At 43.3% G+C, this 26,286-nt stretch overlaps 2 protein-coding genes across 2 annotated transcripts; one reads left to right on the top strand and one right to left on the bottom strand.

Moving 5' to 3' along the window:
• The first annotated feature begins 14,507 nt into the window (after positions 1-14,507).
• On the top strand, positions 14,508-19,411 carry LOC110769144 (uncharacterized). The gene is made up of 4 exons (XM_088251180.1): positions 14,508-14,894; positions 16,116-16,250; positions 17,976-18,062; positions 18,684-19,411. The coding sequence occupies exons 1-4, from the start codon at positions 14,766-14,768 to the stop codon at positions 18,843-18,845; spliced, it is 513 nt and encodes a 170-aa protein (XP_088107306.1). The 5' UTR covers positions 14,508-14,765; the 3' UTR covers positions 18,846-19,411.
• A 1,827-nt stretch (positions 19,412-21,238) lies between these two features.
• SLG1 (Tetratricopeptide repeat (TPR)-like superfamily protein) lies at positions 21,239-25,879 on the bottom strand. Its single transcript, XM_021973063.2, has one exon. The coding sequence runs from the start codon at positions 25,578-25,580 to the stop codon at positions 22,914-22,916; it is 2,667 nt and encodes an 888-aa protein (XP_021828755.2). The 5' UTR covers positions 25,581-25,879; the 3' UTR covers positions 21,239-22,913.
• Between the last annotated feature and the right edge of the window lie 407 nt (positions 25,880-26,286).

The following is a 26,286-nucleotide window of genomic DNA, read 5'->3' as shown; positions in this document are numbered from 1 at the left end:
GTGAAATACATATTACATCCTAAATCTATGAACGACGGTTTCGATCCCCTCGCTGAACAAGCAGACGGTCCTTCTCCAAGCGATGTCCCCGCCATCCATATCTGCACCAACCGCGGCCACGGCACTATCGGTCTGTGCGGTCTCGCTCGTTGCGACCTCGGGACCTGCGGCCTATCTGCCTCTCTTATGGCATGGGGCTTCAAAGAAAATAATGAGAGGAAGAAAGGCATGACTCGGAGAGATGGCATGCTCCTGAGCGCCAGCATCCTTGGCGGCCCCACCACGGCCGTTACTTTGAAAGTTGGGGTCATAGCTGAAGCCGAGGACGTCATTCTGGCCACAAGTACGCCCAGAGCCGAAGTCACCATCGTCATTCAGGACACAGCCACGAGCGTCGCGCTGGAAATGGGTGCGGTCGGGTTGAAGCCAAAAACGTCACTGGGGACATGGCTGAGGACGTCCCTCGGGACACGGCCGAGGCCGTCACTCTGGACACGGGTGCGGACAGGTTGAAGCCAAGGCCGTCACTCTGGCCATGGGTACGACCGGGGTACTCAGCCGAATAGATATGGCCAAGAAAAAATCATCATACCAGACCCTTCCATCTTCATCAATCGCATTGCAGTTTCTCCGCAGCCTCAAGGAGAGGAAGGTCATTCCCCTCCGGGGCTGGAAAGAAATCTCGGCCACATCATGGCCTTGGCTCACGTTGGCTTTCCAAGACAAGAGACGGTTGGTGGACAGCGGGGGAAAATGGGCCATCTGGATCAGGCCAAACTGCCACGCACGAGGTTCAGCAGGTAGGGCTCGGTCCCGGCCTTGGAGAGGCCGCGGTGGAGGCCATTAGAGCGGATTAAAATTGAAGGGAAAGGGTTGAAGGAAGGACGAAGATAAAACCCAGTAATCGAAACTGAAAACCCAGGAATCGACCTCAAGAATTTTTTGAACAGTAGAGAGAAACACCTGTGTTTAGGAGCGAGAGGCCACTGAACGAGGGAAAGATTTTCATAATCAAAGAGAGAAGGCGGAGAAAATTGGAAAGTTCAGAAAGAACTTTTGGGGAGCATGAGCTTGAGGATTCGGAAGGCACGAAGAAAAATCAAGAGGGCGGGGTTTTTATACTGGCGCTAGAATTCAAAGCGAAGGGGCATGACTCTCGAAAGACGTAACGACTTGACAGCATACTCGGAGCACGCGAAGACATGTCAGAAGCCTAGAGGCCGACATTTCAATTAACGAGGTAAAGCGACGGCTCGCGTGAGTCAGGGCAATTGTTTGTGCCTGATAAATCACGGTCGTACACTGACCAAAGGGGTCTTCCCCCTCGGCCTCCGCACCTGTTCGCAATCCAAAACGCAGCACTTTTGCCATCCTCAAAACAAAGGAAAAGTTGCGAAGGCATAGTCATCTCGGCCTTGCAAACACGGTATCGACAGGCCGAGGCCGAGGTACGAAGGGGACACAGCCGAAGATATTAAGTGTCAAAATCGTCACATGGCAGCAGGGTCCCACGCTTCATTTAATGAAGTAACGCCTCTGACTAGCAAACCCACTAGCCGCAAAAGGGCATTTAATGCACGAGGGAAGAAGGGAAGTGACTCAAGTCAGGATTTGGTGACAGAAATCAGAGTGGTTAGGCGCCAACATACTTACAAACATTCTTACAAATTGAGGTCAGATCACCAACCACCAAACAAGGGCATTAAATGCGTCCCCACGGCCAGAAGCGCAGAACCCACGATCAGGGCGGCGGCCGAGATTTACCAGGATTCATGGGGTCACACCACCATGCTTCACGATCCCAAATGTCGATTGGACTACCCACTTGCTTTGATTAGGCTCCACCATGCAGATTTTCAGCCTCGATTACTCCTCCAAGCGCTCCTCCTATAAATACCAAGTTCAAGCTACATTTAAAGGGTTCAAACACCAAACCAAAGCCTCCCATGGAGCAAATTATATTTTCATGTAATGCACTTTCAATATCTTTACTTGCTTTCCTAGGAGTAGTGTTAGTTTGTAAGGAAAATTCGTTCATCAATATATCATACGACCTTTGATTTTCAAGGCACCGGAGCATCATCTCTGTTACTCTTTCATTCATCCCATATATCATACGACCGTCGCTCCCTGAGCAACGCGCCGGAGCAACACCCAAAATCCACCATCAACACCACCATTAAACGGCCTTGTAGCTCAGGCCGTGAACCTGACGGCCGAGATTAGTTCCTTTCTCTGCCACAATCGTTTGATTAGGAGTCGAACCCAAATAGGCGCACCACTTAACCATTTTCATCCACATCACCATCTCGACGCACGGTAGACCGTGCTGGCACGCTCACGCACAACCGCACTGCATCCAAAAGAAGGAAGCCACGTGTTAACGCACATCCCCTCGGCCCGGAGCTCCAGGCCGTGAGATTTGGACAGCCAACACTTTTGGCACGCCCAGTGGGACCCTGTCAAAAACTCATGGTGGAAACTAGGGCACAGGCAAAGCTCAAAAACAAAGCAGTCGAAATGACTTCTGAGACTCCTGAGTCCACCTCACCAATCACTGTCACCGAGACCGAACCCGCGGTCAGAATCTCGACCAGCGTCCCAGTGACGACGGATCGCACGACCGAGTCCATACAAGAGCAAGTCGTGGTGGAAGATCTCATGTCTAAGCAGGCCCATAGGATAGAGACATCCTTTATGGCCGCAATGGATAGATTTTCTTTGGAACTACGGACGCTTTTCCAGGAGAAGATGCTGGCGACCTCGCCCACAACACCTCCTAGAGCCGGACAGAGAGGCCAAGAGCGCGAAAGGATCGAGCCTTACGGCGAAAGCAGCAGCCTCGGCATCTCTGGCCGAACCCAAGCGTCAGGTTACAGTCAGCATTTGCTGCCGCCGGCGAATAGCTGGGGGCAGTCCTAGCCCACATGGGTGCATCTCGGACCAAGTTACCCGGCAGAGACGGCGTACGGACCACTCCACGCTTTGGCCGTATCATTGGGACAAACCAATCCCACGCATTCCGCGGTTCAGCAACTCGGCCTAGTTCACACTGCGGCCGTCCAGACCCATCCTGGCCCAAGCAGCGCGACCGCTGCTCCATCACAACAGTACGGTCAGAGCAATCCGACTGTTTCACCACCATTGCAGGCGTTGTTATTCCCGTTGGGCTCCCACCTTCATTACGGTTCGGCCATTCCGACGGCAGCATACACGCACCCTGGACAAACCCATGGCGCTCACCTAGCGCCAACCAGCTCGGCCGTACCAGCCGAGCCCCCTGTTCAAGTGGCCCAGTAGATAAGGCCGCAGAACGATGTGCAACAGGTCCCGCGGCCGTGTGCGGCCCAGCAAGAAGCACCCCCTCAAGGGCTCCGATTCGAAGATGTCCGGCGAATGATCGAGGACGGCCTCGCTCAGAGGCGACCGGAGGTGCCAAGGTATACAAAGCCGTACCCGCCGGAAATTGACCGAACCCCTCTTCCCCGGAACTATCGATTGCCAGAATTCATGCTGTTCTCCGGGGATGGGCAGACCTCCTCCATTGAACACATAGGCCGCTTCACGGCCCAGTGTGGAGAGGCCGATTCGGATGCACAGAAGCTCCGTTTATTTGTTCACTCTCTGACCGGCGCGGCGTTCTCATGGTTCATAAACCTTCCGCCGAATTCGGTAAGGGATTGGTCTGATATGGAAAGGATATTCCACGAGCATTTCTATCAGACCAACCGAGCAATAACGGTCGCCGAGCTAGCAAGGATGAGCCAGGCGTCAGACGAATCACCTTGCAACTACTTGCAGCGGTTCAAAACATGCAGGAACTGGTGCCGCACGAACCTACTGGAGAGGGAATTTGTCAAGATGGCCGAAGAGGGGTTGGAGTTTGAGTACCGGAAAAAATTCCATGGGATCGAATTCCAAGATATGCATGACTTGATCAACAAGGTGGACAGGTACGCGTCCTTGTTGAAGGAAGAGATGCAGAAGAAGACGGCTTCAAAAGGGACTTACTACAGGAATCCCATTGTCAGCTACGCCGAAGCAGACGGCTCTGCGGAGGCTGAGAGCGATGAAGTAGAGATGAGTTCAGCCGAAGTCAGCATAGACAAACCGTTCGTCTGCAAAGGACTTATCAAGGCCGACAATAGCCGTACAAAAATTCCCGACGCCAAGTTTGCAACTCGGGAAACGAATTCCTACACTTTTGACTTGACAAGGGCCGAAGCTATCTTTGACCTGCTATTGGCCGAAAAAAAAGGTCAAGTTGTCATTCGGCAATTAAATTCCGAAGCCCGACGAGCTCAAAGGGAAGACGTTTTGCAAATACCACAGTTCTTGGTCTCACAACACCAACAACTGCGTTGTCCTGCGAGACGTCATCCAGAAGTTGATAGACGAAAAGAAGCTCCAGTTCCCAGAAAAGGCGGCCCTCCACCTGTCGTCAACATGGTCGACGCCCAACTCCGAGCTGAATATAGGGAAATTTGTCGACCGGCGAAGGAAAAGGAACCGTCGGCCGAATCAGAGCCAGTGCTTTGTGAGCGATGCAGGTGTGAGGTCGGTCAGCCCAGGCTACAGGAGAACAAGAGGAAGGCCACCGAGCCATCTCAACCGATCGCGAAGAAATTCGGCGGTTAGAACGATCGTCGGCATGCCAGCAGGGCTGTTTTCGACCGACTGGGGGCACAAACCGCTAGTATCTCGGTGGGCTACAAAGACGAGGCCGCCCCTAGGCCAGTAAAAACTTTCAAACCGCCGGTCATGCGGGACGACCGTTGGTACCTTGCGCGACCTAGGGGCAGGGCCGAACCATTGACAAAAACCCAGCTGAGAAGGAATGCAAAGGGTCCATCCCCTGAAATCCATTCAGCCTCTGCCCATGCCGAGATAAAAGAATCCGGGGATGTGGGGGCAATGTTTGTGCCTGATAAATCACGGTCGTACACTGACCAAAGGGGTCTTCCCCCTCGGCTTCAACACCTGTTCGCAATCCAAAACGCAGCACTTTTGCCTTCCTCAAAATAAAGGAAAAGTTGCGAAGGCATAGTCATCTCGGCCTTGCAAACACGGTATCGACAGGCCGAGGCCGAGGGACGAAGGGGACACGGCTGAAGATATTAAGAGTCAAAATCGTCACATGGCAGCAGGGTCCCACGCTTCATTTAATGAAGTAACGCCTCTGACTAGCAAACCCACTAGCCGCAAAAGGGCATTTAATGCATGAGGGAAGAAGGGAAGTGACTCAAGTCAGGATTTGGTGACAGAAATCAGAGTGGTTAGGCGCCAACATACTTACAAACATTCTTACAAATTGAGGTCAGATCACCAACCACCAAATAAGGGCATTAAATGCGTCCCCACGGCCAGAAGCGCAGAACCCACGATCAGGGCGTCGGCCGAGATTTACCAGGATTCATGGGGTCACACCACCATGCTTCACGATCCCAAATGTTGATTGGACTACCCACTTGCTTTGATCAGGCTCCACCATGCAGATTTTCAGCCTCGATTACTCCTCCAAGCGCTCCTCCTATAAATACCAAGTTCAAGCTACATTCAAAGGGTTCAAACACCAAACCAAAGCCTCCCACGGAGCAAATTATATTTTCCTGTAATGCACTTTCAATATCTTTACTTGCTTTCCTAGGAGTAGTGTTAGTTTGTAAGGAAAATCCGTTCATCAATATATCATACGACCCTTGATTTTCAAGGCGCCGGAGCATCATCTCTGTTACTCTTTCATTCATCCCATATATCATACGACCGTCGCTCCCTGAGCAACGCGCCGGAGCAACGCCCAAAATCCACCATCAACACCACCATTAAACGGCCTTGTAGCTCAGGCCGTGAACCTGACGGCCGAGATCAGTTCCTCTCTCGGCCACAATCGTTTGATTAGGAGTCGAACCCAAACAGGCGCACCACTTAACCATTTTCATCCACATCACCATCTCGACGCACGGTAGACCGTGCTGGCACGCTCGCGCACAACCGCACCGCATCCAAAAGAAGGAAGCCACGTGTTAACGCACATCCCCTTGGCCCGGAGCTCCAGGCCGTGAGATTTGCGCAGCCAACAACAATGATGGCTTAAACGACGTGCTTGCGTATTAAATGCACCGACCGACTCATGCATTTAAGGCACCAACTGTCAATCACTTCAAAAGGAATGCGAAGGGTCCATCCCCTGGAATCCATTCGGCCTCTACCCATGCCGCGACCGAAGAATCCGGGGATGTGGGGGCAATGTTTGTGCCTAATAAATCTCGATCGTAAAACTGACCGAAAGGACTTCCTCTCGGCCCTCGCACCAGCCCATGAACTGAAACGTGGCGGTTCGTTAGGCATTTGCCCTCAAAACAAAAGAAAAGCTACAAAGGCAGGATCCTCTCGGCCTTGCGATCGAGGTATTATACGCCGAGGCCGAAGGGCGTAAGAAACACGGCCGAAGATATTAAGGTTAAATCGCCACGTGGCAACAGGGTCCCACACTTCATTTAATGAAGTAACGCCTCTTTTGCAGCGAACCCACTAGCCGCAAAAAAAGCATTTAATGCACGAGGGAAGATGGGAAGTGACTAAAGTCAGGGTTTGGTGATGGAAATCAGAGTGGTTAGGCGCAAACATTCTCACAAATATTCTTACAACTTGAGAGGTCAGATCACCAACCACCAGACCAGGGCATTAAATGCGTTCCCACGTCCAAAGGCGCAGAACCCACGATCAGGGTGGTGGCCGGGATTTACCGGGATTTAAGAGGGTCACACCACCATGCCTCACGATCCCAAATGCCGATTGGACTACCCACTTGCTCTGATCAGGCTCCACCACGCAGATCTTTCAGCCTCGATTGTCCCTCCAGGACCTCTCCTATAAAAACCAAGTTCAAGCAACATTCAAAGGGTTCAAACACCAAACCAAAAGCCTCCCACGGAGCAAATTATATTTTTCTGTCTTTCATTTCTTGTAATGCACTTTCAATACTTTTACTTGCTTTCCTAGGAGTAGTGATAGATTGTAAGGAAAATCCATTCATCAATATATCATACGACCCTTGATCTTCAACGCACCGGAGCACCATCTCTGTTACTCTCTCATCCACCCCATATATCATACGACCGTCGCTCTCTGAGCAACGCGCCGGAGCACCGCCTAAAACCCACCATCAACACCACCACTAAATGGCCTTGTAGCTCAGGCCGTGAACCTAACGGCCGAGATCAGTTCCTCTCTCGGCCACAATCGTTTGATTAGAAGTCGAACTCAAACAAGCGCACCACTTAACCATTTACCCAAACACATCACCCTCTCAACGCACGGTAGACCGTGCTGGCACGCCCGCGCACAACCGCACTGCATCCAAAAGAAGGACGTAACGTGTTGACGCATATCCCCCCGGCCCGGAGCACCAGGCCGTGAGATTTGCGAACGCCAACAACTTCGCTTACAAGCAGCGCGTGGCCAGGTACTAAGACTCTTGTGTGAAGCCTCATGCCTTCTAACCTAGAGATTAGATCATGCACAAGGTCTCATTGGCAAGTAAGAACTTTTTCGAAGGTACCCTCGACCCCAACCTGGGAAAGACCCTATGAAGTCATTAAGGTATGCTGCCCCGGCACTTACTAGGTTCGTGGTTCCAACGACAAGCCCTTACCTTACCCATGGAATGCTGATCACCTTAAGTATTATTACAAATAAACACACCAAGGATCTTACCTTCGGCCCCCTATTTTCAATTTTCATATTCCTACAACACTTATTTTTTACCTTGGCTCATTTCTACTCACACCAATGCCTTCCCACACACTTACGGTTACCATTTAGCAAAATATTTGTTAAAATATACTACAAGCTATGATAGATTACCAAAATAACCATGCCTTATGGAATGGCAAAATATCCATACAAACTACAAGTACCATTGGCACCCAAACTTCTCAGCATATTTTGCTTCGTCATCCATGCTCGAGGTAACCCTCCTTTGTGGCAGGGCAAAATATCCATACAAACTACGAGTACCGTTGGCAAAATATCCATACAAACTATGAATACATCAGCTCTCAGGCTTCGGTATCCATGCCCGGGGTCTCTTTGACAAGCTTCTCAGCATCTTTTGCTTTGTCATCACCCTTACTTTTGTCACCAGCATCCCCTTCATGACCAGGCGAAACAACTGTATCAGTAGATGATAAGGAAGCAAACATCCATTCCTTGTCATGAGGGATGGGAGGAGGAACACCACTAGTGTCAAAGTTTATCTCCAATGTAGGATTGAACCTCACCACAATCTTCTACCAGCCCAATTGCTCCTCCACCACCTAGGTACGAGCATAAGCGACCTCTTCCACTTTCATCCACTCGACTTTGGCCAAGGCCTCCTCTACCACCCCCAACTTCCTTTTCGTCTCCTTCAGCTCCTTTTCAAACCTATTGGTTTTCAGCTGCAAGGCATTCTTTTCACGAACTGTGACCTGGGCTTCGGCAACAGCAGGCCTCCATTTGATGCCTCACCAACGCCACCTCTTTATCTGTCGTAGCTAGGGTCACATACATCTTCCCAAAAGCTTGTAGACGACCGCACAGTTGTCAGAAAAGAATTGTTGTTAGCAAACAATAACAACTAGTTTCAGCACTTACGTTGGCCGAAGACAGAACAGTCTTCCACACATTATCTAAGAAGCCCGTAGTTGTTTGTGCCTGATAAATCACGGCCACGAGCTGGCCGAGGGAACCCTTTATCTCGGCCCTGGCACTTGTTTGCAGAGGCTGAAACGCAGCGTTTCGCCAAGGTACTTCGCCTTCTTGAAAATAAAAGAAAGAAATGCTAAGGCAGGATCATCTCGGCCTCAAGCATAGGCTGAGGCCGAGGCCGAACAAATTTGCGGCCAAGGCATTAAAGGCAAATCATCACGTGACAGCAGGGTCCCAAGCTTCATTTAATGAAGTAGTGCCTGTTTAATGCAGCAAACCCATTGGCCACAAAGTAGCATTTAATGCATGAGGGAAGGTGGGAAGTGACTGAAGTCAAGATTTGGTGATGAAGATCAGAGTGATTAGACGTGGACATTCTCACGAAGATTCTGACAGCTTGAGATGTTGGTTCACCAGCTATCCAGGCAATAAATGCGTCTCCACGGCCAGAGGTTCAGAACCCACGATTAAACGCGGCGGCCGAGATTCACCAGGATTTCTGGGGTCTCATCACCATACTTCACGATCCCAAATGTCGATTGGATTGCCCACTTGCGCTAATCAGACTCCACTATGCGTAAATTCAGCCTCGATTGCTCATCCAGGGACTCTTCCTATAAATACAAGACTCAAGCTACATTCAAAGGGTTCAAACACCAAAACAAGCCTCCCACGGAGCAACTTATTTTCTTCTGTAATGCACTTTCAATATCTTTACTTGCTTTCCTAGGAGTAGTGTTAGGTTGTAAGCAGAATCCATTCATCAATATATCATACGAACCTTGATTTTCAAGGCGCCGGAGCACCATCTCTGTTTGTTCGCTCACTCACCCCATATATCACACGACCGTCGCTCCCTGAGCAGCGCGCCGGAGCACCGCCCAAAAACCACCACCAACACCATTACTCAACGGCCTTGTAGTTCAGGCCGTGAACCTAACAGCCGAGACCAGTTCCTCTCTCGGCTACAATCGTTTGACCAAGAAGACAGATCAAACAGGCATACCATTCACTCATCCAACGCTCATCAAAACATCAACGCACGGTAAACCGTGCTGGCACGCCCGCGCACAACCGCACCGCACCCAAAAGCAGGAAACCCCGTGTTAACGCACGTCCCATCGGCCCGGAACTCCAGGCCGTGAGATTTGCGCGGCAGACAGTAGCTTTGGTATGAGTCACCTCCCCAGCATCAATCTTCACCCTGGTGAGGAAGGCATTCACCAAGGCCACCTCCTGACGATGCATGGCCAAGGTCACCTCCTTCTTTTGCCACCAAACCGCAGCAAAGTCAATATCTTCGGCATCTTCAAGGAACAACTCCTCCATGCCAAGCGAAAGTTTCGACTGGGTCTCCAAGTCAAACTGGGGCAGCTCCAGCTTGTTACCCATGACATCCCTTATAGCAGTCTCTAAGCCCTTTCTCTTCTTATCTAAAGCTGCTAAAACCAGCTTATCCTCATCACCCCGTACACGCTTCCCGACGGCACGGTTTTTAGCCCCTTCGGTAATACCCTCCGTGACGCTAGCGGTGGCCTTGGCCTGCTTTTCTTCAGGCCTTACTGACCCTGGCCGCTTTGTCTTTCTCTCTCGGCTCTTTGAGGCACTGTTGTTTCTTCTCAACACTTATTTTAGCCATCTTCGGAGACTACGCCACCATTGTCGCTCCCTTGACAACTCTAACCACTCCGAAGACAACATGGTTAGTTGACACAGAGGTCATGCAAATAAACACTAAAGACATGTCACTACTTACTTCCTTGCAATAAACCTGATTCAAACAAGTGCTTTGGCATCACCAAGTTCCTGTATTCCTACTCCCGTGCCAAGAGCGATAACCTCAACAACTCTACTTCGTCTTCCTTCTCCTTCAACAAAGGATTGCACTTCATCGAACCTAAACAAACAAGAATATGATTAAGTTCACGTATACCGATCGGCAGGATGACAATTCATACAAGCACATGCAAGCAACAAAATCAAAAAGTTATGACTAAGGACTTATAGATTGGAAATGGGTAGGTACATGTCTGTCGACGGTCTTCCTTGAAAAACACTCCCAATCGTCGTAGGCAAGGAACCACCGATTCCTCCATGACCTTTGTAACGAAGTCATATGCCCTATGAAGTAACCTCTCTCCTTCGCCTTTCAGCAGTTAGCCTGAACCTAGCCAAAATGACCATTTTGTCTGGAGACGAAATACAGGTACACGAATTGCTCAAAGGTCGACACTCCCAGCTTTGCCAACCACCAGGTTATATACACCCCATGAAGTACAATCCAAAAGTTGGGGTTATATTGCCCTGGTGCATAACCCAACTTTGCCAAAATCATCTACACCTAGGGACGTAACGGCAACCTTAACCCATACTTGTACATTGCTAAGAAAATCATAACACAACCCTCAGGAGGATACCTCACTACATCTGTCAAAGTTGGTAGCTTCAACCCCACTTAAGAAGGCACCCTATACTCTGTTTTGAGCTTTTCCAACTCATATAAGTTTATCTTATTTCTCTTCGATAGTGGAACCCCCACTAGAACATCCACCCCAACTGGTGCAGAAGCTACCACCACATTCCCGGACCCAGATGGCCTCGCATGGTTGCTTGACCCCACTTCAGGTGTATGAGGCATATCAAGAACTCGATTAGCCACCGCCTCTAGCGTAACATAATTCCTTTGCATCTCCCTATAAGCTTCACTCTCAGAGCTTACCGATTGCTCTTCTACCCCAACCCTATCCACCACCACCCTACCCTCTTCTATCAAAACCTCCACAATACCTTCAGATTCGGTGCTTTCATCACCAACACCTTCAGAAATGGTACGCACCTCACTTTCCATATCTTCCCCACCAAAGGCGCAAGAATTGTTCACTTCTTTATCATAATTGTCAAACATCTACAAACATAAATGAACGATACTAAATGGCAGGCCAAAGATCAAAGCAAGGTACTCAACAGTTGGAATGCTTAAGATTTTACTCTAGGAATGATCTTCAAATGTTCATGCATAATTTCAAAGGTTCACGCAAAACTTCACATAAAATGTGCATTTCAATTCAAAGAGGGTGCCAAAGCGAAAATACCTTGTTATTGCCGCCGCAGAATTTGCCGGAAATCGCTGCCACCATATTGAGCTCCATTGGAAATTGCCTCTGTCGTGAAACCTTTGATCGGAAATCACTTTTGCTCACTCAACGTTTCGACGGAAATCACCTATTCCAAACCCTCTCCAAATGACTCTAAAAATGCTAAGTGCTCCTCCTTCTTCCCCTTGAAGCCATTTTATAGGCATCAACCATACTAACACATCAACTTACAAATTGCCGCCATCCCCCACTAAATGCCTCGATTTCCACACCAATGAAACCTTAACAAATCTCGCTCGACTCCAACTAGTCAGGATCATGCAAACACGTGGCAGGACTCGCACATGACCCGTGCATGATGTCAACCCTACCGATCGATAGGCACCGTGCCGATCGCGCAGGGGACTCGCTTACAACTCATGTATGACGTCAACCCTACCGACTGTGCAGGGGACTCGCACACGACCAGTGCATGACATCAACCCTACCCATTGGCAAGCACCATGCCTATCGCGCATGGGACTCACACATGACGTCAACCCTCGCGCATGACCCGTGCATGATGTCAACCCTATCGATCGTCAAGCACCTTGCCAATCACGTAGGGGATTCGCGTGCGACCTGTGCATGATGTCAACCCTACCGATTGCATAGGGGACTCACGCACAACTCACGCATAACCCATGCCAAGATCATTTTTCCCTGCCAATTGGTACTGCACGACCTCATCCTTCGACAACAAACATACCGATTCTGTCACCATCCATCTCAGGTCCGCTCTTCAGACTATGACCAATCACCTCAACGTCGAAGCAACTTCTGGCTTTCAAACTTGGGGGACTGGGGACTAGGGGACTGCCTACGGCATCTGCCATGCAGAACCACTCGGTTTGATTACTTGATATTTTACAATTTCCCAACCCAGAAGCAACTCCTTAATCAACAACTTGAGGGACTATTATTTGTATCATAATTAGTTGAGCACATTCGGCACTAGGAGACTGGCGCATAGACAGAACCATTGCCTGCCGAAGAAAAAACACTTCCAAGGCAATCCCTAAAACACTGATGACATCATCATGATCCCAGCCTGTCGAAGAGATACCTTCCTTTGATGCGGCAATTTCCTATCGAAGCTCTCAACTACAGAACCTAAGCCTTGGACACGTGTCGCCACCACAGTGATTTGCACAAAGTCCCACATCAAACTTTGTGCAAACTTCCACTTTCATTTCTAAATAAAAGAGGAATAGTGCCCAGGTAAAAAGGTAACACTTTTCACCTTTATTGTTACTCTGTTAAAATTACTGTGTACCCCACACTTGCTGACTTAAGCAACGGAGAGCCTTCGGTACGTACCACATTGGTACCCGAAGTTTGACGATTACTTCTTCCATCCTTCTTCTATAGGATGACCTTGTGACCGAAGATCCCCCTTTTCGAAGGTCCACAACCCTCTAGTCTTGTTGAAGACTCCACACTGCTGAAGACTCCCCTAGTCTAATATATAATGTTGCACCGATTGGTGGGATTTGTCAAACCGCAATGGGGTTGATCTTAGCTAAAGAGCATTCAACATCTCCTTCTCCAAATTCTCCCCCTTTTACAATCCAACCAACTTCCTCTAATACTTCACCAGCCCCACTTCCTTCCCTTTCCCCTAGAAACTTCGTCAACTACTACAACAACAGTTGCTCCCCCTCGAAAATCTTGACGACCACACCTCCAATTATGATTTTTCAAATTTTTGTTTTACTATTATGTAGTATTTTAATGGGGTATAATTCTTATTTTCCTTAAATTATGAATTTGTCTTCAATATTGACGGAAATTTGATTGAGCTTTGAAAGAATTAGGGGTGGGCACGGTACGGTATGGTACGGTATTGAGCCCGTACCGCTACCGATACCGGAAATTTAAATCGGTATGGTACGGTATGGGATTATCGTTTGTCAAAATTGGTACCGTACCATACCGTACCGTGTCGGTATCGGTACGGTATCGGTACCATTTCGGTACAAAAATGACACAACTAAAAAATGAACCAATTCAATATTCAACATATTCATTTACCAAAATAAGTGATGCCTAAGTTACAAATTCAAAGATTCAACATATTCAATTATCAATATCCAAATCCTAATCAACATATTCAATATCCATCAACATATTTATTATCCAAATCAACCAAATCCTAATCAACATATTCAATATCCATTGAATATAACATATTCAATATCCATTGAATATAACATATTCAATATCCATCAACATATTCAATATCCAAATCAACCAAATCCTAATCAACATATGCAATATCCATCAACATATTCAATAGAAAATTATATATCTGAATAGTATTCGGTACGGTACGGTATTGATCGGTACCAAATACTTGATACCGCTACCATACCATACTCTATTGGTACGGTACGGTACGGTACCGAATATTGATCGGTACCGAATGAAACGGTATGAAATCGGTATGGTACGGTTCGGTTAGGGTACGGTTTCGGTATTTCGGTTTTAAATGCCCACCCCTAGAAAGAATTGACGGTAGGGGGTAGATTGCTATTATGTAGTTCATGTCTTTATTTTCCGATAAAATAATTTGGGGGTCAATTCTCAACCGGGTGATAGTTCACCAGGGGAAAACGGCAGTGTACAATTTCGTATCTGTATATCGTGTCTTTCCCTGAATAGCCCGAAATACCACCACTCTTGTCGAAATTACAAATTGACCCCTCAAAACTCTCTCGCACGCATCTTCGCAGCCCTGTCCAGAAATGGAAGTGATGACGCTCCACTGACGAATTGTCACCCACGAAGCAGCGTCGACATTTTTCTTTTTTCTCTCCAAATTAGAATTCCATCATTCCGTACAAGTCCATGACTCAAAAGCTCTGGTCTCAGTTCTTAGTCCCATAGCCTTCGAAGCACACAAATTCACCACTCCAAAACAGAAATAGGCAGAGAGTTATGGTCCTTCCAGCGGTAAAGTTAGCAACCCTTGCCCTCAAAACCATCTCCAAACCCATTGCGAATCGGCTCAAGCGAGAGGCTGGCTTGCACCCGCGATTTAGGCAGTTCATCGTTAACATTGCCCAGGTTCTCTATTTTTCTCTTTTACCAGCATTTTCTGTTTTCATTCTCTTTGTTTTTAAGCTATTTTATTATATGGGTTTGCCTTAAACCTGATTTTCCTGCGTGGGTTCTCCCGGTTTTCTCTCGTATTCGCTTGGTGTCGGGCCTTTCATCTTTTTTGCTCATTTGGGTGTTCAACTGTAAATATTAATTTTTCATTTTAAGCCATCTCCATGGTCACTTTTGAGGCGAGTTCTTTGATATTTTCAAATTGTATATTAAAAATTGATTTTTTTGTTTGTTTTTGTTTTGGCGTTTTGGGTGTCGTTGCTTGGTTCTAGCTTTGCCGGTTTAAATAGTATTACATTTTGCATAAATTATGCATGTCTAGTAAATTATGTGGAGTGGGGCATTTTAGACGACATTAAGCTGCAATAAGTTCTTGATTACTATTACTAATGGATAAACTTTTAAGTATATAAAGTCGTTTGTGATCTGTATGGGTAAAAGAAATGATCATGATTATGCTGCAGTATGCCATTCCCATTCGAAAACGGTTTGTTACCCTCGGAATATGGATGCTGTATTTTCAGAAGATCATATTTGGTTCATATACTTGTTGAATTTCTCACATGCAATCTGTAGCCATTTCTAATTTCTGTATGTATATTGACTATATTCTTGAGCTTTTTCTTCCATAGCTAGTGGAAGTTCTACTTTTTCTTCCACTGCCAGTGGGAAATTGCACTTCCAGATAGTTTCCCCTTTAAATTATTTTAGTAGTTGCCATCATTGTTTATTTTCTGCATAGAGTTCTATTTCCATAACAAGTCCACAGTTGCTTTTAATCTATGGTTTCTGGCTGCTACTTTCTTGGACCATGTGTACCACATGTCTGTGGTGTTCATGTTGTAATTGATTCATGTTATTATCCGCTAGTTCATGTTTCATCCACCTTCCTATCGAATGTCTGCTTTTTGATGGATACATGTCATACTTTGATTCTTATGTTCTTCATTTAGGTTATGCAGTTTGTGTTTTAGCTCCCACCCCACCAGTCAACCTATAATCACCCACAAATAAATAAAAGTTATAAATGTCCATTTTGTATAGAAATCATCTAGTGTTCAGCAGTTTCTTGATTTGGTTAACACTTGTTTTTTTTATACATAATTTCTCTCTAGTTACATGCACTTATATTATACATAATTATATTTTTTTTTTCCCATTTTGATATTAAATCAGGCAAATCATCGATTTACAACAAATGTGCAAAGACGGATTTATGGTCATGCAACTGATGTTGCAATACGCCCACTGAACGAGGAGAAAGCTGTCCAAGCTGCTGCAGATCTTCTCGGGGAGCTCTTTGTGTTCACGGTACTATGAACTCTCATTTTTGTCCCTAGTCTAAGAATGTTATAAAGATGTAACTGGCATACTGAATTACAAATGATAAGCATTTTTTTTTTGCATTTCTTACAGTTAAAACATAGGCATATCAGTAGTTTACAATCAATGAACGTAAACTTAAAAATAAACTCAATTATGTAATCAAACAACAAATCTGAAGTGCTGGTAACCTAAGAGAACGAAGCCTCACAAACAGATCTTTAATCTCCAAAATCGAACTTTCTTCTCCCCAAAAGACACATCTATTAGTAGTCTGCCTCCTGTTTGACTGAAGACTATTCCTTTTTCATTAAGTTGTCCAAGGTTAGAATTCACCCCAAAGCTGCGGTCCAAAACAAAGAAAATCACACAGGGCCTTTGTGCACCAAGCTGCCGAACAACCAAAAGCTGCGGTTCAGATCCAAGGTTCCCACCAATGCCATATAATAGGATTTGGCATCAAACACTCCTCTCCAATTGAACCTGTGTACCGTTACATCCCTCCTTTCATTTTTTTATCAACATTAGATGTTTAGGACATGAAATGCACAACCTCATGCAACTCAACATCATTAAAATGAGTCAAAAAATTAATTTTTTCTGCAAAGATCACGAAAATTTAGTTTTTTTTAGAACCTTTTTTAGTCCAGTGCCTCACCCGATACCTTCCGCAATCTTAAATGACACATGCTCTGAAAACTTAGCGCAGAACATAGGCAACCCCAAATAGCTCATAACGAGCGAGCCAGCTGTACTGACGCGTATTATGGGCATGGGCATGCTACTGTGCCTATAAGTGCCTTAGATTTGGCTAGATGGTCTTTGACCAAATAATTTTGAACTTGGTCACTATTTAATTTTCTGGGGTCATAATGCATGCAGATCAATTCAAGAAAGTAAGAATCTTCCCCATAAAATTCAATTTGGCGTGCTTCATGTGCATAATTTTTTTACTAAATACTTGCCGGTAGTGCATGAATTTTATGCACTGGTACTACATTGCAATATTTAGGATCTATTGGGGATTGCCTTTAGAAGTGCTAAAAGAGTTTCAGATTCTCAAAAGCCCTTTTGACAGTGTTCGGAGAAATAGTTAAAAGTGCTTCGTTTTTAGAAGAATAGTTAAAAGTGCACCTGATAGGTGCTTCCTTAACGAAGCACTTTCAAGTGCATTTTCAGGAAGTAATTGTATTTTAAAGAAAAATATTACTCTGCTTCTAGAAAATAGGCTACCAAGAAAAAGTGCTTCCTCAGAAGCAGTCCCAAATAAGTCTTTATAAAGTTACAATTGTCCTCCACCTATGTGACACACTAGTTGCTTCGGTTGTACACTATACGTTTTGGGTTACATTTTGAAATTCTATTGCTTTTGGCAAATGCTAAAGCAGCATAATTTGTCAGAAAACCAGACAAATGTTGCTCATTACAGTATTACAAGTTGATGAGTAACCTCAGATTACCTTTGTTTCACTGTAAAGCCACATGATGTACAAGTTCTTGTCATGGGATTGCTATGGAATTAATACTATGATATGCGATTAATACTTTCTCTCCAGCTGATAGACCACACCATACGTTTCATTGTTCATCCAGCTCTTTCTTATTCTTCCCTTTCAATTTAAGAGAAAGGAACTTAGAAGATATCCTTGCCCAAAGTAGGGTTTAGGAGATTTTTAATTATATAAGTTATGAATCATTATTGTATCTCTTTAGGTTGGAGGGGCTGCAGTTATTTTTGAAGTGCAAAGAAGCTCAAGATCAGAAGCAAGAAAGGAGGAGCTACGTAGACAGGAATTAGAGGTACGCACTCATACTATTGTAGCATAAGGAAACAGCCATGATTGCATCTAGTTATTGTATCTTTGTTGCTTAGTTTACCTTTCAAAATTTTCACTAATCTTTCTCTATGTTCATGCTGCCTTACATTGGGTAAGTCTTGCATCACACTATATAAAAAACTGAACTTTAAACTATCTATTTGACATTCTAAATCGTTGTGTTATCTCTTCATATTTATGCTAGAACTTCTTGAGGTTTGTGATGTTTTCACAAAACCTCCAAGGTTTCAAAAATTACACTAACATACCCTAAGGTTTCAAATTGTTTTCACAATATTCCTTCTGTTAAGTTTCCGTCCAAAAATTGTTGATGTCATAAAAAAATTTCTCCAAATGACAAATTAACCTCAAAATTGCACATACACCCCCGAGGTCTATCTGTATTTTCATGTAACCCTGTCAGGTTTGCAAATAAAAGAAAAAAAAAACATCATGACAATTATATACATAAATATTTGCTAAATGAAATAAATAAATTATTTTTTAAAACATCACAATCAACTGTTTGTGAATATATGTATTGCTTTGAAGATAATAACAGCATGCCCTGCATTTCACGTACAACCGTTGTTTATTGTTCTAGGCAATGAGACAAAGAGATGAAGATTTAGCAAGAGAAGTTGAGCTGCTGAAGAAAAAACTTGAAGAGCTGGAACAACTTGCCAAAGGACGAGGAATTGCTGGATTTTTCAACTTCAGGAATGCTCAAGGCCCTGAGAATGGAAAGGCTAAAATCCCAGTTTGATCACAGCAAAAATGAAGTACAGCACGTAGTATTACTGTAAGAACCAACCCAACTTGATTTATACTTGCTCATTCTCTTCCGGAGTGGCTTGGCCGGTTGTATTTGCATGTATTTCGCAAACCTTCGAGGACAATTTTTGCAGAAAATCAGCAAGATCCACAAAACTGAAGCCCTTCAACTAATGGCAATGATACTTACAAGGCAAGCTCACACAAATCTGGATTATAACTCACACTGCAAAGATAGCATTTCAGGATTTAGTGATATTATTTGTGGACTCATCTGAGACTAGTTAAGTAGTTGTGACTTTGATACGAGCCAAACAATTAAAAACCTTCAGTCACTCTTTTTCTTCTTCAAAGCATTATTCATCCAATTAGTCGATTTGCTGTTTTGAAACACAAGCCATGTAAGGAACGTGAAGTTTGAGTCTTTCTGCTTTGTTGAACCCAAAACCTTTGTTCGACAAGGAAAAGATGTTCAATAATTTCTTTGAGGGAAATTTTCACATATGCCACCTGAATTAAAGTGGCGTGTACTCAATAAATTGAAAATAAATAAATAAATTGACAACTTGCCACTCATACTTCATGCATATCCTGATATACCACATTCGTCAACTTCTGGCAACTTTTATTTTGAAATTCATCAGAGCCTTTTTGTCCATTTTCCATCCAAATAAAAACTAAAAATAATGATCAATAACAAATCATTTATACCCTTTTAATTCAGAAATTCACTATTTTTATTGTTTGATAAAGAAAGGATTATAAAAATAAAAAAAATAAATCAAAATGTTTATTTATGTAATTATGTTATAAATTAATCATAAAGAAGAAAGAAAAAAAAAACATTTTACATAACTTATAGATCTTCAATATTGTCTACTATACAACAATAATATACATATTATAAATAAAACATAATTTGGGGGGGTCTCAATTGCAGTAATTCTTTATTGTTCATTTTCTAATGTATGTTTAAGTATATATTTTTAGATTTATTGGACTATAAATTTTATTATGATATATTATAATGTTAGTGCAACACAAAAATCATACGTCCTGTCAATGTGATTTGCATTAAAAATGTGTAAATGATGTACATTGATGAGCACATAAACTATAACATTTATTATCCCTAAATATATTTGTTAGTAATTGATTTTCTTACAATTTTAGTTAATTAGGTTTGTTTTTCACTTTTGCACTTGCTTACATACCCATTACATAATTGATGATGATTTCATTATTTTATCTTAAGGTTGAGGAATTATCAAAGAGAGACTTGGTGGCATTAAACAATTTATAATTGGGAATGACCAAATGAATGATGAAGATTAGTGCCACACCAAGGCATAAAAGAAAGGAAAAGAAGCAATGGATGGAGCAACCAAGAAGAAAAGAATTGAAAAGAATGCATGAAGTGCCACACCCATGCCAAAAGAAGAAACAATGAAGAGATGGGTTACGGTTGTGCATTGAAGAAGATGAAGAATTTGGAGAATGGAGTCATCAACACTATGGAATAAGTAATGGAAGCAAATTGGCAATTGGTTTGATGGCAAGTGGAATACATATTAAATTCATGAATGGAGGGATTTAATGAATTTAGAATTGCTCACATTTTCCTATAAATAGGAGGAGCTATGGCATTGTAAAAAAACACCAAGCTCCACAACTCTTGAGCTTTCTCTCTTCTCTCCATCTTTCTAAGTTTTAATTTCTGTTTTTAGTTTTATTTTATTATGGGGAACTAACTCCCTAGCTAAGGCTAGGGAGAAAGCTTTTAATATGAGTGTGTAATTGTTATTAGTTTGATCCAAACTTAAGCTTTAATGTGAATTTGTAGTTTTTGTTCAAATGGAATTTGTAGTTTTCTTTTTAATTAATTGATGAATGTTTGATAATCTATTTCATGGATTCAATCATGTTTTTCCCATTGTGTAGTAAAAACTTTCATGCTTTTAAAAGATAAGAGAATTACTAAAGATTAATAGAATTTTGATGAAGATTATTTTTTGATAGTTTGTTGCCAATGGTACAAGTTATGCTTAGAATACTTCTAAAGGAAATTAAAAAGAGCTTTAATTATTTTGAACAACTACAATGGAAAATATTTTGTGGATCAAATTATTAAGAGTTGCATGCTTATGTTAAAAGTGGAACCCCAATGCCTTAGTGTTTTAATCAATTAAATTTTCTCTAAATCAAATCTTGCATAAATCTACTTTTCAATCATAATTGTTCTTTTTCAGCTCTGCTATCTTTACACCGCTCTCTGTGGATACGACACTCGGACTTCCGAGCTACACTGCTATACGACACCTCCCTTGGGTTTTGCAAAGTGGTGCGAACATACATATAAAAATATTCTTTAGAGATTTGCAAAACATCATCCGAGATTCTTTTTTTCTTTTTTTCTTTTTTTTTTTGGTTGTGAAAAACGAAATACAATTGCAAAGATCCTCGAAGGATCTGAAAACCAAACAAGTCAAACAGTAATCTATATAAAACATCAAAAAGGGAATTAGTAAACCAAATACAAGAATTAATATACATATGTTACTTCTTGGCAAGAGTATCGACAGTCATATTTGCTTCAAGAAAGATATGCTTGATCAACACCTGAGGAACAAATTGTAGTAGATGCCAAATGTCCTCAACAAGAGATCTGATATTCTAGGGAGGTGCTTGAGCTTGGATGGATATTCGTTAAAGATATTGGGGGGGAGAGGAATCGAACCTATGACGTCGGGTGCAAGGGTACATGCTCGTAACCACTTGAGCTACAAGCCCCTTGCTTGGATGGGTATTCTTTGAATTGATTATATCTTGTTATTCCAACTTAAGTGAAGGACTGTTCTTTCTTCCTTTTTTCTTTGTTTTCCTGATTCAAGAAAGACAGGATTTCCATAACAAATTTCCTATATTTGGTTTCCAGCAAGTAGTTAAAAGAATATATGTTGGAGGTTATAGGTTTACACTGCTGCCTTGCTGGCATCAATTGGAACCTTTGCCCAAATAAGAGGCAATGATCCTTGCAGAAGTAGGAAGTAGGACAATGCTTGTCCTTAGAAGTATGGCTCTGGGAACTCGCTTGCGTGCTGAGACATTCCCAGTTTGAAGCATATTTTGTATTGACATTCCCAGTTTGAAGCCACTCGAACAAATTCAAAACAAACTCCAACCAAGCATTTGCCTCATAAAAGATGGCTTCATATTCTACAAGGATTCCTAGGTCGGCAGATTCACGAATCATGTATAGAGGATCCTTAGAATGTTTTCATTCTTGACCTTACAGGATCCATTATACATGAAGATGATTTGAATTCAAACACCTCAGGGAAGAAAGTTTGGCGTCTTCTTTGCCAGTTGAGTATTTTCTGGGTGGCAGGCAGCGGGCCTTGAAGAACGTATTGGCTGGGTAAGCGCCCTTCCGCTCTTAGGCATACGCCGGCCATGGCCGGCCGTGCTAGGGAGCATGTCTGTAGTACGAACTTGACCTTAGTGTAGTGTTCAACAGAGACATAGTCCTTAACTGCGTGCCTAAGAATTCTTAAACATGTGTCTTCTTTCTGTAAGCATGTAGCCATTATGGGAATTACTGGCGAATTAGTACACAAGCCACGCCCTATGCTTCTCCCATTGGAATGGTGAAAAGAATCTACGCAGGTGAAAGATGTAAGAATCATACCCATGTTCCAGACTCGGTGAGAGCTGCATGTAAGCTCTTAGTGGGATTTACCACCAAGGAACAAACCAATGAACTCTCACATCCACATGACACAAGTTAACTTGTTTTTAGTTCATATGAAGTGATGCCAGCTGACCGGCTCGGCTCAAGTAGGCCGTTGGTCAAATGAAAGTCACGCTTATCCAAGTTTGAGATTTTTCTGAAGCAGCAGCAAAGCACCCCATATGCTTGCATGAAACTGGCATAGCAAATTGGGTTTGACCACCGAACAAAAGTATCATGTATGGAGCAGTCAAGTAGAATGCTGAATCTAAATGCCAACCTAACAGAAAGATTCTGCATTCAGAAACCTAGGCATTGACAAAGTATTGTTTAAAATGGCTCTTTCATTTGTTGGTCCAATGCACTTAATGTACTGTAGATAATGCTTCTTTCTGGATGGGACCAGTCTCCAGCCATAAAAAGGTTCTTCCTCCTCTCCACCTCTATCCAGCTGCATCCCGCTGGCTTTTTTATGTCTCTAGTTCTCATCATCCTTCTTACCTCCATGACCCCATCCCATCTAGCTTCTGCTGCATATAGATTTGACATCACTACGTAGTTCCCAATATTATTAGCTTCAATTTCAAAGAGATGATCTGCCACAACACGGCCCAATTCCACCTCATGATGAGTCCTGCAAGCACCCAGCAGTGTTCCCCATATGTTAGCATTAGCTTCAATAGGCATCCTCGACACAAAAGAAAATGCATCCTCAATTCGTCCACCTCTAGCAAGGAGATCCACCGCACAAGCATACTGTTCCATTGTTGGTTTGACCCCATGAATCTCTTCTATTGAATAAAATATCTTCAACCCTTCATCCACCAGGCCAGCATGACTGCAAGCTGATAAAACAGCAGTAATAATAACATTATCTGGCTTGACACCCAAGTCCAGCATATGAAAGAAGACCTTCAGTGCTTCTTCTCCCCTACCATGCATGGCAAACCCACCAACCATAGCTGTAAACATAACCAGATCCTTGTGCAGGCTTGACTGAAAGAGCTTATAAGCACATACTATGGAACCACATTTTGCATACATATCTAACAGAGCTCCCTTCAAGCACAAGTCATCAAGACAAGCTCTCACCACATATCCATGACACTGCCTCAGCAGGTGGACTGAGGCCATTTGAGCAGATACAGGAAGGAGGCTCATAATGGTCATCGCATCAGGCTTCATTCCTTGAGATTGTAACTCATGGAACAGGTTGAGAGCTTGAGCAGGACAATCATTTTCAGCATAAGCTCGAACCATTAGATTCCAAGTGGTGAGATCTGTTTCAGACATGCTGTTAAATATGATAAATGCATCATCGCGCGACCCACAATTCACATAAGCTGAAATCATGGTATTGCAAGTAACCAAATTCCTTTTACCCAATAAACTCTGAAAAATGTTGAATGCATACTTCATGTTACCACATTTGGCATATGCATCCAGGATTGCATTTGCAATAGTAGGCTCAATATCATCACGCAAAAACCCAGCCCTAATTGAGTAGCTATGAATTTCTTTAACCTTTCCTACTCTCAAAATTGCAGCACAAAATTGTATTATGGTCAAGATGGTTATATGGTCAGGCCTCATGCCGTCCCTTAGCATATCATCTAATAGGTTGAGGAACTCTGTACTATGCCCAATCACTGCAAAGGCAACTAGCATGGTATTCCATGATATCAAATCTCTCCTCAAAATCATCAAAAAAGTCTTGAAAGCTGCTTCTATTTTGTAGCATTTTGAATAAAAACTAACCATGGCATTTCCAACCGCTGTTGCCTCAAATAGGCTAGGATGTCGAAGAATGTACCCATGGATCTTTTTCCCCACCTCCAAGTTTTGTAAATGTGAACAAGCAGGAAGAATGCTGACTATACTTACAGAATCTGGCCTGATCATCTGCAGAGCGAGTAATTTTCCAAACAACTCCAACCCTTTTGACCACTCACCATTTGATGCATATCCTGCAATAATTGCATTCCATGAAACCAAATCTCTTGATTTCATCCTGTGGAACAAGGATTCTGCTTCTTGCATTCGTCCAAGTTGTAAATAGAAACTTACCAAAGCATTGCACACCGAAACATCTGCTGCCAATTCATTCCGGCGCAGCACATAACAATGGATCTCTCTCCCAGAGCAGTAGGCAACGTCTTTATCTAAAGAAGCACAAACGGCCAGAATATTTGCAATAGTTGCATAATTTGGTTCCACTGGTCCATTGAGCATCCAACTGAATAACTTGAATGCATCATTTATGAAACTATTTTCTGCAAACCCTGCAATTATTGCATTCCATGAAACGACATCTTTGTCAGTAATGCTATTAAACACAGCATAGGCATCACCAGAAACTAGCCCACATTTTGAATACATTGATACAAGAGCATTTCCAACAAGGACATCTTTTTCCAATCCAGACTTCATCACATAAGAGTGCACGCTCTTCCCTGCATGCAAATCCCCTAACCGAGCACACACAGGTAGAAAGATAGCAATGGTAACAGAAGTGGGTTTAGCCTTCCCATCTACACGCATTTCATGAAACAACCTCATTACCTCAGCATCATAATTTCGAGATGCAGAAAACCCAGATAAGACAATGTTCCAAATGACAGGATCCGAGTAACCCATTTGACCAAAAAGTGTTTTGCAGTCACCCAATGCAGCACATTTGGCATACATGTTAAGCAGTGCTTTAGAGATAGAGTGGCAGGAAAGATGGCCTTGTTTGACAACATAACCATGAAGAGCCTTCCCAAAGTTGATGGCTAAGAGGGCAGCACAAGATTTGAGGATGGCTGATAATACTTGGTAATTGGGTTTAAAGCCAGACGAACTTTGACAACTTTGAAGGAGAAGAGACAACGTTTCATTACGTCTGACATGTATGCTGTAGCTCCTGATTATGTTGTGAAATCTGGTTGAAGCATATCCACAAACAGCTCTCGTGCATCTTTGATTTATGTCGGAAACGTTAAAAAATTTCAGCATTCTAATCTAAACGAGTGAAACTAGATACTGACTTTTTCTTTTTTCTCTCTGTTAACATGAGATCTTCATACCCTGTTATGTGGTATTTGCATTCTTCCTTCCTCCTCTATACCCCCCGACCAAACCATTCCTCTATCTCCTTCCCCTTGTTTGCTTAGTCTCCTTCCAGTCAACCATCCTGATTTCCCTTTTTCGTTTTTTCTGCTGAAGGATTTCTTTATTCCTTTCCTTGTCCTTTTTTGCTTTTGCCCTTATTCCCTTAGCTTTTGTTTCTCCACCTCCCTTTTTCTTTTCTTGCTCTTCTCCCTTTTCTTGTCCATATCCTTCCTTACTTCTTCTCCACTTCCTGATCAAGTTTCAGCTGTCTTTTTAGGGGTATATTCAATTAGGATTTTAAAAGATTATTTAGAGATAAAAAAGTTATGTGGTATTTAATCAAGACTTTTAAATAATCTAAATAAATCTTATGGTACTATTAGGATTTTTAAAACAGAGTTATCAAATCTAGTAGTATTAAAGACTTTAAACAACTAACATAAAGTCTTATGGTATTCAAAAATTTGCTAATTTCGTAGGATTTTTTAAAATGTGGGATTTCATGGAATTTTTTAGTGGGAGGTATAAATACTAAGCCCTATCTCAAATCCTACGCTAACCCATCAGATTTTTCACTTGGGATTTTTTCCTCTACTGTAGAAGATGAACA

The sequence above is a fragment of the Prunus avium genome, chromosome 3, assembly GCF_965620075.1.
Source record: "Prunus avium chromosome 3, drPruAviu1.hap1.1, whole genome shotgun sequence".
NCBI lineage: Eukaryota > Viridiplantae > Streptophyta > Magnoliopsida > Rosales > Rosaceae > Prunus > Prunus avium.
Note: the sequence above shows the minus strand (reverse complement) of the source record. Positions and strands in the feature narration are given on the sequence as shown.